At 31.4% G+C, this 12515-nt stretch overlaps 1 protein-coding gene across 4 annotated transcripts in view; it reads right to left on the bottom strand.

Annotated features, from left to right (window-relative positions):
• LOC107455669 (rho guanine nucleotide exchange factor 17-like) overlaps positions 1-12515 on the bottom strand; it is a 259700-nt gene that overhangs the window by 3195 nt on the left and 243990 nt on the right. For all 4 annotated transcript variants that reach the window (XM_087167607.1, XM_087167608.1, XM_043057607.3 and 1 more), the window contains exons 20-21: positions 8947-9095; positions 5858-6032 (exon numbers count right to left, since the gene is read on the bottom strand). In XM_087167607.1, coding sequence (XP_087023733.1) covers positions 5858-6032; positions 8947-9095 — 324 coding nt within the window. The remainder of the gene's footprint in view (positions 1-5857; positions 6033-8946; positions 9096-12515) is intronic.

Here is a 12515-nt window from a genome sequence, read left to right as displayed (position 1 = left end):
AATCTTTATTTATAGATTTTTATAACTTTATTCTGAAAAAGGATTTTAGAAAGATATTTTTAAGGACGCTGATTATAAATATTTCATTATTGGCAAATTAATATTTTCTGAATTAAATGTTAATAATCTTTATGCATAGAATCTTTATTTATAAATTGTTATAACTTTATTTTGAAAAAGGATTTTAGAAGGATCTTTTTAAGGACGCTGATTATAAATATTTCATTTTTGGCAAATTAATAGTTTCTGAATTAATAAAGTTCAAGAAAGATTTATTTTTAATCTTTTATTTCTCAAGAATTATTTGAGCAACTTCGCTCTAGCTTCGTATTTTATCATTTAAAATTACATAGTTTAAATCCTGCTTAAAAATTTTTCGATCAGTATTAAACAATAATTACTTATAATTGAAAATTATTTTACATGAAGTTATTTTTAGATAAATAGTTTTATAATTGTGTGCAAAATTTTTCAATTTGTTTAAAAACTTACCGAGCTGTGGCGAAATGCTCTAAAAGTGAAATTAAAGTTAAGGGGTTTACACTTTTAATCTCTCCCCTGGCAAAACTATTGGGACCATAATTTCCACATTAGGGCCAGATCCCATATTTTGATGATCAAAAAACCAAATCCGCAGAAGAAAGGTATGTTTAATCAGGAAAAATATCTCAGATGGCTGGCAACCTTACGGCAAACGTTGAATTTTCATTTTCATTTGGTTGGCATCGAAAGGTTGACTAATTAATTCTTTTTTAAATTCAATTCTGATATTAGTAAGCCAAGTTTGTTTCGTTAAAGATTGCATAAAGGTAAGCAAAAAACGTTACCATAAAAGCTCATTTTTCAGTTTTTAATGGATATTTCGTTTTTGCCCTTTTTTCATTGTAGTTGCCCAAGCTCTCAAATGCAACATTTTGTTTGGGCTGAAAACTTATCAGGTCACTTTTCAAGTATTAAGGAAAGTATATTTAAAACCAGACAAATAAACCTTGTTGCAGCGATGGTCATAAAATCTAAAACAAATTTTCAGAAGATGAATTCACTCTCAGTTTGTCAGAAGGTTTCTCTAGACTTATTTTCTAAAGGCAGATTCAATCTATATCTAAAAGGGTTGTTTATGCAAGCTTAATGCGAAGCTCATAGGGCGTAAACTAGTATAGTTAAATTTAAAATTGCTTTAAGCTGGAATATTTATTTCTATTTATAAACTTCTAGTTGAGCCTTGGTGGTTCAGGGGATAGAGCACCCTCCTCTCAATGAGGTAACCCCGGTTCAAATCCCCGCGATGGCTGGTTGACATAAGTCCATCGCTGTTTTTAGACTTTTTTTCGTTACCAAAAAGATCTTAAAAAATCCTTTGTCCATCATGATTCTTTCTAATGTGTAATGTTACTTTAAAGCTTACACATTACTTTAAATCTTAGGTACCCAACCTAGGCGCTACCCAGGGCCGCCTCGAAAGGTGGAGTTGACAGTTGAAGAGGGGGTCTCGGTACTCATTTCAGTTCTGACGTCACGCATCGCGATCCATGTTTCAGGGGCCGGGATAGCCTGGTCGGTAGGGCGCTGGGCCCATATCCAAGAGGTCGTGGGTTCGATCCTCGCCGGCCGAAGACTCCCCGTGTAGTAAATGGTGACTGATGCACGTTAAATCTGTCGAGTCTCAAAGTCCTCCATGTTCCCACAACAAATCAATACCTCTGGGGGTACTGATCCAGGAGTTTCCTTGTCTTCTGGATTGGTTCAAAATTACAAGGCTACGGAGTTGAACATTAGTAGTCGTAAACCCATGAAATTGGGTCGGCTGTTCAACGACGGTTATAAAATAAAATAAAAAAAATCCATGTTTCAGCTAGCCTTGTGTTAGTTATATGCTGTGTTGATTCTAGAGTGTGATAAATCATAAATAAATTCCTCAAAAGTCACTTTACTTCATGACCTGGGAGATATAGATTTTATATCCTTGTTAATAAATAATTTCCATTCATACATTCTTCATCAATTTCTAATATTGATTTGTAAAAATTGTGACATATTAAAACGATATTAGCTTTGTAAATTGGTTTTATCTTTGATGATGAGGGTAAAGAATTTTGGTTTTAGAATTTAAAATTTCTTAATAAAAATACTTATTAATTTCGTCTTTAAAATGTGTTTTATTTTACGAGGGGTAATGAAAAGCAAATTATATTTCGTCCATTTAAAGCGTAGCAACTAACGCAACATTTACATTATGTTTAATTAGAATAAATTAAATTCTAGTACATTTAATACTGAACTACATTATGTATATTCCGTGTAATTAAAAACCTTCTATAAATTAACAATAACTAACTAAATAACCGCATGATTCATGCAGATTTTTTCAAAAATGTTAAACAATTAAAAAAGAGGAAATGAAAAAAAAAAATTTTCCCTCGGGGGAATTTTTCGGGTAGATTCCTCGGGGTAGAAATTTTTAAGTGGGCGTAGAGGAACTCTCTCGCTAAGTAAGCAATGAATAAAAAAAGTGGAAAACTATGCTCTAAGTAATTAATTAACTAACTCCAGTAATATTGTCTTATTTAAAATATGCGTAACACTTAGAAAGTAATTAAAATATAATATATTCGCAAGTTTTAATAACATAGATATTCTTAAATTTTAATATTTAAACTGCGTTATACTTTTTTATTTTAGTTATTTTTATTACTTCTTTTTAAATTTTAAAAGAAAATGAATGATATCAATTCAATTTTGTAATAAAATTGTTTTTTTTTATGCTATTTATTTATGCTATACAAAATGCATTCATTTTGAACAAATACTATATTTATTTAATTTTTTCTTTTCTATTTATTTTCTTTTTTTTTATTTCTCTCCGCTTTACAAAGACCCTACTTTTGTGCGTAATTGAGTAAGGAATCTCATTTAATGGCTGTGCAATTTTTCTTTTATTATCGACTAATGGAGAAAATTTTTTTTTCTTTCTAAAAGTAAAAGAAAAATTGCCCCTTCCCTAAACATCGCTTTCTTCCTAAAAACTAGAGATCAAATTATTTCCTTTAAAGATTCTTGAGTGCAGTTGAATTAATGGAATCAATTGAATTTCTGGATCAAATCGATTGGTTTCTTGGGGTAGCAATTACGTTTCGTAAAGATTCGTTTAAAAACTGATTTATTGTAATTATTTCTTTTTTCAATATTAATTTTTTGATGAGAACTAGAAATAAAAAAAAGAGATTATAAAAGTTTTGATTTATTCATTTTATTTATCATTTTTTATATTATTTAAAGGCGTTGAACAACTAGCTCATATCTGAGTTTGCGACCATCAATGTTTTTCGTAGCCTCGTAAGCAATGTAAATTTTTAACTAAACTTGAAAGACAAGGAAACTTCTGGATCAAACATTAGGGCAAACAGCCTTCGGGGAGGACTTTTTGATATAAATAACCCGCATTTGCGCTACAAGAAGAACAAAACCACGAATATCCTCATTGTTATCCCGGCAGCAAGGGGATTTTCACCCATGATATGTCTACCACTGAGGATAATTCACGTCAGCATTGAACTCAGTGCGAACAAGGAGTAGATTTCGCATAAACCAGCCACCTCTGGGGTTCGAACCTGTTTTCGTATTTATTTTATAACCGTCGTTGAATAGCGGAACCAATTTTGAGTTTACGACGACTGCCAATGTTCAACTACGTAGCCTTGTTATTTTGAACACAACCCAGAAGAGAAGGGAATTCCTGGATCAAGCGTTAGGAGAAATTAGCCTTCGCGGTGGACTTTTTGATGGAACTAACCCGCATTTGCGTTACAAGGAGAAGAAAACCACCAAAATATTCGTAATTTTGGGTTTAATTTAAGTCAATGGAATTTTAAGCGAATTAAAAGTTATAAATAACAGAGAGGTTATTTATTTTTGCTTATAACTTTTCAGCCTTTCTTTTAAACAAAACATTTAAGATTGTAGATACAGAAAGTAACAGGTACTTGCAACAGACAAACAGCTGTATCGGTATCATTTGGTAATTGATACCAAAAATTTGATACTTACCCATCTCTACTGTACATGCTGATGTCTCCAAATTTCAGGGCACTATCATAAAAATTAACACCTAAACTTACGACTAACAAAGGAATAGCAAAGCATTTGGGTCATTTAAAATAATAATCCGAATAAATATTCGAATTACTACTTATGAAAATTCTAGCTGCAATTGAAATGTTTTTTTCTTCTTTTTTTTGTCCATAAAACTTAAAACAGCAGTGCACTGTTTGATTTGAAACATAAAATAAAATAAAAAATTAAACGTTAACTTGAATCAGCATTATGTTTCCCTTTATTACCTATGTTCATAAGAGCTTAAATAAAAAAAAATAAGTTACATGAAACTGTTCTCTAGTCAAATTTATCACTAAATTACTAAAATTGTTAATCACTAAAAACTGTTAATCACTAAAATTGATTTCTTTTTAAACTATAGAGGGAAATAAAGTTAAATAAATAGTAGGTAACATAACGGTAAAAGAGTAACAGAGTAAAAAAAAAAAAAAGTAACCGAGAGGAAAGCTTATAGTAGAGCTAATTTTTAAGTAATCACGCATTGCAAATTACTGAATTTTAATGATACACTTACTCCTTTAATAATACCCTTTAATAATACACCTAATTGATATCTACCTCAATTTTTTTAATAAACTTAGTATTTAATTAAGTAATGCATTAAAAGTTAATAAAGTTACCATTACCATGGCAACTGAGAGGAAGAGTAACAGAGGGAAGAAAAGAAACTGTAAGTAAATTTACTTGGACAGGGTCAATTGAAAAGAACAATGTTTATATAGAACTGAAAAACAGGATTTGATCATATCATAAAAAAAAAATCTAATGAACATTAAAATAACGAATTAAAAACTATCATTCTAGTAACAGAGACAAATTTAATAAACATCCTTACCTAGTCAAAGCTTTATTTTCATAAAATACAGCAAATATGTAGAAAATTTTAAAATGGCTACCTGATCGAAATATAGGCCATTCAATAAGCCAGGGAACCCATTTTTTCGAACTCAACGGAAATAATTTAGTACAATAATTATAGCAACAGAGTCCTTGGTGAACAAATACTGTTGATCGATTAAATCTCTTGTTGGGGAAAAGCGAAATTACTTTTCGAATAACCCAATAAATAAAAGAAAAATGATATCCCTCCAGTAACAGACTTAGACCAGGGAAAAAATACATTTTTCTTAAATTTTAAGTAGATATTGCAACTTATTTAGATAAATCAAATTCAATTACTATGTATTATGTATATTTATTAAAATTTTTTTATTATGCTGATCACTTGCGCAATATAATATAGTGAAATTTTTATTCAATAATTATTTTCATAGAAATTGAAAAAAAAAAAGTTAATGCCTTATTTTAATAATTTTTTTTCCCAATGGCAGGCACTGAATTTGATTCCTTTGCCTATACTATGCCAGAATTGTTGCTCATTTGGCGTTACCCAGTGGGGCACCTGTGAACCAAAGTCACGGAGGCGAGCAACATTGCCCACGCCACACTGCCACAAACCCGTTTATAGGATGGGCCACATTCACACATCATGCACACACACAACAGAGGACAGCACAAAGAGAGAGAGAAACATCCATGCCCAGAGCGGGATTCGAACCCGCAGCCTATGGCTTCGCAATCAGGCACGCTAACCGCTCGGCCACAAGGCCGGCCCTTATTTTAATATATTTCAAAGCCAGTTACTCGATTGAAGAACAGTACGAAACATAATACAAATCTGATTATCCCGTGAATAATAATAACAGAAGAAGTATAAAAAGAATAGTGAAATATTATTATTTACCATTTAGCATTTTAGTAACAGCTGATGTAATATTTATCTCCATTAAATGATGATAAGTGGTAATGTGATATAGATGAATGATGGGGCTGCTCTGAACGGCTACCCATACACCATATCCTGAACGCGCAATAGCTGTCACGTGACGCATCAATTCAGGTCCAACAGGGAATGTGATCTGCAATAAGAAGTTTTTTCTTAAATTGAGAATAAAATGTCTCCCTTATTTATTAATAGCCGGCGACCAGCTGCTCCACCTTTTTAAATAAGCACAGTTTCACGTATTTCAAGATTTATAATCAATCAATCGAAAATCAGGACAATACATGTTTAAATTCGTATTGTTTAAGTATGAATTAAAAATTTGCTCTTACATGTTTCAAAATTGACGAAAATGGATATTGTGGTTAATTTGTTATTAAAATGTTCAGTATAACCCATCCTGACATTTTAAAGAAAAAAAATATGCACATATATGATGTTTTTAACCCCTTCCTTCTCGCTCCCGTGAAAATGACGGGGTGAGGTTTCGCCCTCTATTTCTCGCTCCCGTAATATCCCCGAGTGTTCAGTAGTAACGTGCCAGTAAGAATAAAACTAATTCATTGCCCGGAAAACATTTTATTTCTCATTTTTCACACCAGATGGCAGCACCAGGATATTTTTAAGGTAATTGTAGATAGTTAGTTTATTTTAAACTAGATGTCAGCACACTAATCAAATGCGTGTATAATATACGTGTATAAAAATAGGTACTTTTAAGACCGTTTTTTTGAAAATTAACCGATCGTTAAGGGGTTAATGCATAATAATAGTAAATAGCAGCTTTCTTATCGTTGTTTTAGCAATTAAAACATTCTATTGCGAGTCAAAGAATTTTATTTGTAAGGATGTTTTTCTTTTTCTCGAAAAAGCAAAACGAACTGAAATTGTTATGAATTTCGTTAAGCTAAAGGAGCACACAGATCTGCAACAGTAAAAAACTTATTTCAAAGCGAAAAAAAAAAAAAAACGATTTAGCTTAAGTGCCATTATTTTCAAAATCAGACAAAAATCTGTCATTTTGATAGTTAGATTGACTTGATTTTTTTATATTAAAGAAAGTCATAAAAAATGAATACTGGGGAAGATTGATCCAATAAAAAATGTTCCCTCCCCTGTAGAAAGTTTGAGGTCATTCAGGTCATTTTCTCAAGAGTGAAATATAAGTATGTTTTAAGGGGTTTATCTAAAGAAAGCAGCAACATCCTAAAGTTTTGTTTTGCTGTATTATTAGTATATCACTGCCTAGTTACGGGAGTGCACTTGTTTCTATGAAGCATTTCAGAGTTATGCTCCGTCAAAGTTTGAAAAATTCAGTTTTCAGCATTTTCTGCCCTGAAAATCATGGCTGAACACCAGCAACCCAATAATTTCCTTATTGAATATCAAAGTTCATTATTAGGACAAGTTATGAAACCCAGCACTTTTCTGGAATATTGATGCTTTTTTCAGATATTCAACTTTCAAACTTTTAAAATATTCAAAATCACCACAGTTGAGCCCAATATCTTTTTTTACACCATGTGTTCGCATTTATACATAAATAAACTTATAACTAACGCTAATAAGCTTAAGGATGTTCTTCAAAGATAATTAGTCAAAGGAATTTTTTTTTTAAAAAAGGCTACAGTTTGTGTCCTTTAAACTTTAACAAAAACTTTAATTTCAAACTATGTATAATTCTATCTGGATGAAAAGAATTGTCTGAACATTGAAAACGAAAAAATAACTCAAATTTTATAAAATATTTATGTATATATATAAATTTTTCGTCAAACGTGGAAAATTTGGGAAATTTTTTTGCCTCTCAGATAAAAATCAATGTATGAAATCAAAATTTTGTAAGTTTAAAAGATGCAGTTACGGTGTCATTTTTCCAATATTAAAAAAAAAATATCACAAATCGATTTTCACTGTCGCAAAATTATGTCTAGGGGAGATTGGGGTCAATTGTAATAAGGTACGATTGTAACAGAGCAAAAATTTCGAGTGTCGGGTTCTAGATTTGGTTCCTAGGTGGCGCACAAGGTGTATTTAATAAATCTACATGTACATCCCTGCTGGCAATCATTTTTATGTACTTTTGAAAGAGTTACATCACAAAAGATATTTTTATGCTACGTAAGTACTTTTTTTGGTATTGGAATATAATATTGTAACAAAGTAATTTTGTTTAAACAAATAAAAATTAGTAACCGAATATGTAAGTGAACACCTTAATTAACATTTCAAAAAAAAGATTAGCTTTGTTAATTAACTAGCATTGCTTTTAACAAATGAAGCTGAAATGGCGTCTTGGGGACTATTATAACAATAAGTAAAAGTACAAATATAACAGCTGAAAATAAATAATCTTATGTTTACAAACCATTACTTAACTCTTTAAGAACCACCAATAGTTAGCTATATCATTTATATTATATTGCATGTGCATTAATTTATTACTCACCTTTCACAGCATAAATTAAAATTTTTAACCCCTTAAAGTTAAAAGTTTAACCCTTTATGTCTCTGCTCATTATTATTTTCACTCCTAAAATATCACTACTATTTTGATCAATAAAGAAATATATCACAACTATGATAATGTGTATAATTAACTATGTTTTAGTTCAATTTATGAACTGTTACAATTGACCCCGTAAGTGGGGACAATTGTAACGAGTGCACGGATGTCAAAAATTGTTAATAACTAATATAATAACATTTAAAATAAGGTATTTTTTTCTAGTAGAGGATAGTCTACTTTACTCGTCTGTCAATTAATACTAATAATATATTGGATTTTTTGTTAGTTAAAAATAGCTAAGTAAAAAATGTTACAATTGACCCCACTCTCCCCTACTCATTTTGTAGACAATATGCATCATTTTCCTAATTTGTATAAAAAAACAATGGCTAGCGACAGACAAAACTTAACAGTCTTGAGTAAATGTTACAAACTCATTTGCAGTTATAAAAAAATGGTCGAAAAATTCCATGTGACGACAGTGCCTTTGAGGAACTGCTTAAAATTTTATGACGGAAATCATGTTATATTGACCAAGTACCTCTACTTCAAGGGAAGAAGTCCCGATGACGGCAATTGAATTTAGAGTTGCGCACCACAACTTTTCTTCAACGAGAATCATTTTCGATATAGGCGATACATTGGTTGCTGCTTCCATTCTGTGAGGATTAAAAGTATTCCATGTTCCACCTATGAAAAAAAAAGTGTGTGAATAATTACACACCAATAAAGTACAATTCATTCGTTTTTTTTCTTTCCCAAATATGGCATTTGAAGGAAAATTATGAGTAACTTTTACTAATGTAACAAAAAGAAAAATACTTCAGCAACATCAAGAAATAAAGTCTTTGGAATTCTGTTAAATAACTAAGGCAAAGTATCTCCTTCCTGGCTATATTATTTAGTTTTGAAACCGGCTTTGCACCCAATTCAGAATTTACAATTATCAATGTTCTCTGTAGCCTTGTAATTATCAACCCAATCCAGAAGACAAGAGAGCTCCTGGGTCAAACATTACGGAAAACTAGCCTCCGGGGAGGACTTTTTGATGGAACTAACCTGCATTGGCGTTACATGAAGAGGAGAAACACGAAATCCTCCCTCGGTTAATCCGATGGCAAGAGAATTCTAACCCATGATCCGTTTAACCATGATCTAGGATGTTTTACGTCAGTTCCATGGTCGGTGTGAACCGGGAGTAGAATTCGTCTCAACCAGCTACCTCTGGTATTCAAACATTGGGAGGGGGAACGTTCTGTCGCCTGAGCCACAGCTGATCCCAGCCTCGTTATCGAATGTAAACGAAAGATTTCAGTTTAATTAATTTGTTTGCAATTAGATAATAGGGCCAGGATAGCCTGATCTGTAGGGAGCTGGACTCATGTCCAAGAGTTCGTGGGTTCGATCCCCACCGGTCGAAGACTCTCAGTGTAGTAAATGGTGACTGATGCACTTTAAATCTGCCGAGTCACAAAGTCCTCCATGTTCCCATAACAAATCAATACCTTTGGTGGTATTGATCTAGGAGTTTCATTTACTTCTGGATTGGTTCAAAATTACAAGGCTACGGAGTTGAACATTAGTAGTCGTAAACCCAAAAATTGGGTCAGCTGTTAAACGACGGATATAAAATAAAATAAAATTAGACAATTTAGTTTTACAATTTCAGAGTAATAATATATGACGCATGCCCGGAAAGTAAGTACCATTTTGCAAAAAATCGCAAACAAATATTTCTCAAAACAAAATTTATTTTAACATAAAAGAGTATTTTAGAAATTGTTTTTCTACATAGTTACTAACATCTGACATTTGCAATAGTAGGAAACGTACTTGTCTGTACTCTCTTCAAGAAGGATGCCGCCAGTGAAGACAGCTATTGCTGAATACCGTTTTCTGAGTAGTCATCGATATAAGACAATCTCATACAAAACAGTTTTTCAAATTTGGAAGCTTGTCACAAATAATTCGATTGTAAAACCGTCGGCTCCCGTGAATTTCCTCATTCCCTTTCGAAACCGGACCATCACTGACGCTCTTCACACCGTACTTCGTCATGAACATTGGTGTGTCATGAATATGAATTGTCGAACCCACTTTCTCACAATTTCATCACTTATTACATCTCTACAAGTTGACGATAAATTTCAAAAAGTTTAACATTTTTTACGTTCAAAAATCGTATTACGGAACGTATTTCACTGTCGGCGTGATCAGCAATCGTCTTAAGGGCCATTACCTATTTTATTTTTAACAAAAAAAAAAGAAAAAAATCATTCTTCCTTTATTATTGCTTTTTTATCAGTGTATTTTATGATATTATCCACCTGGTCCGTCAATCAATTGTAATTCAAACGAATTTTCTGTTCAAGAAAGTACGAGTTTTAAAATTTCAATGTAAGCAAATTCTGATTATACAAAACTTTTGAGCGAAGACTAGTATAGTTAAACTAGGAGGCTCCGCCCCCTGCTCGCTAACGCTCGCCAACCCCCGAGAATTGCTACACAATCCTATGTGGTTCACGCCGTGAACCATGGCTCGCTGCTCTCGCTCGCCAATGAACACAATGTTCTAGTACAAAGATATAATATATTATCATCAAAGACATAGTATTTTATCATCAAAGACATAGTATTGTACTTATGTAGATGAATTCTACCAATGTTCTTATTGGCTTTTAAAAAAGTATATTAGCTATTTAGATTGTACATGGTTAAAAATCAAAACATTAGCTAAATAAGAAACATATTAGCAAAATAAATTATCAAATATTGCTTCACTAATATTCAGCATTTTAAAGCGTGAAAATTCAATGCATAAATAAACGCGAAATATAAAAAAATTCAATGCATTCAATACAAACACTTCAACGTTTTTTAGACGTTTAGGTAGCTCCCAGTAGAAAAATATCAATTCAACAACGGCCTTTTAAAGCATTCTCACTTCAATTAATTAATTAATTCTTAATTGAGTTTAAATTAAATATTGTCATGTTCTTAGTGCATGAATCTGAATTGAACAACCTGATAATGCTCACTCTGGTTATTGTTATCTGGTTGCTCACTACGTGCTCTTGCGCGCCGAATTCAATCAATTAAAAATGAAAACTGTTGCCAGCGCGAGAAAAGAAATATCATCGGTTTTATTGATACATACATACATACATATATACATACATACATACGTACGTATTAGCGTTTTATATAATATAGATGCTGATTTCTTTTTTAGCAATGCTTAAATAAAAATTTAAAAAAAAATCTATCTGCCAACATAAGAGCTTTAAACAGTCAACAGTACGGTTTTGGCAGCTTTCTACAGTTTATGAGACATTTTAGATTTGATCTATGCTTTCACACACACACACAAAACCTTCCCAACCCCGCATTAATGATGCAACGCTTATCAAATGGACTCGACAGATCCAGTAAAGGATATGAATAATGGATTTTCTCTATTACTCAGTATTGACTAGCGAAGTATTCTGCATTTAATTCATTGAAGTAGTTATCATAAATAACGCTTAAATAAACCTATAAAGAATATGAATAATTGCTTATTCTTATTACTCAGTGTTGATTGATTAGTTTAGGATGGTGTTTGGTTTATACTGTTAATTAAGAATAGTATTAATTTGCATAACTCGGTTATGCATGCTATTTAACTTCACTTTTGCTAAGGATTCTATAATGTTACATTGAGAATAGTCTTTTTACACATTGTGAAATACATACAGACATATTACGCTCCATCAAGATCTTGCATCACACAATTTTTTACAAATTGTCCTATAAATTATATGAGTCATTAGAACGCTTGAATTAAATTATTTGCTTGCTTTAATAACGTTTCAATCCCCTAAAATTAAATTAAGGAATAAAGCTTAGTGTTCTTAATTGTATTAATAGGCAATTTTTTTTGTAAGTTCGATTAATAACTTTCACGGTTGTTACCATTATGGACCATGAACTATGGTCCGTAATATTCTTGTAATACATGTATATATATATATATATATATATATATATATATATATATATATATATATATATATATATATATATATATATATATATATATATATATATATATATATATATATATATATA

The sequence above is a fragment of the Parasteatoda tepidariorum genome, chromosome 7 (genome assembly GCF_982258835.1).
Source record: "Parasteatoda tepidariorum strain Cologne lab strain chromosome 7, Ptep-v5.0, whole genome shotgun sequence".
Taxonomy (NCBI): Eukaryota; Metazoa; Arthropoda; class Arachnida; order Araneae; family Theridiidae; genus Parasteatoda; species Parasteatoda tepidariorum.
Note: the sequence above shows the minus strand (reverse complement) of the source record. Positions and strands in the feature narration are given on the sequence as shown.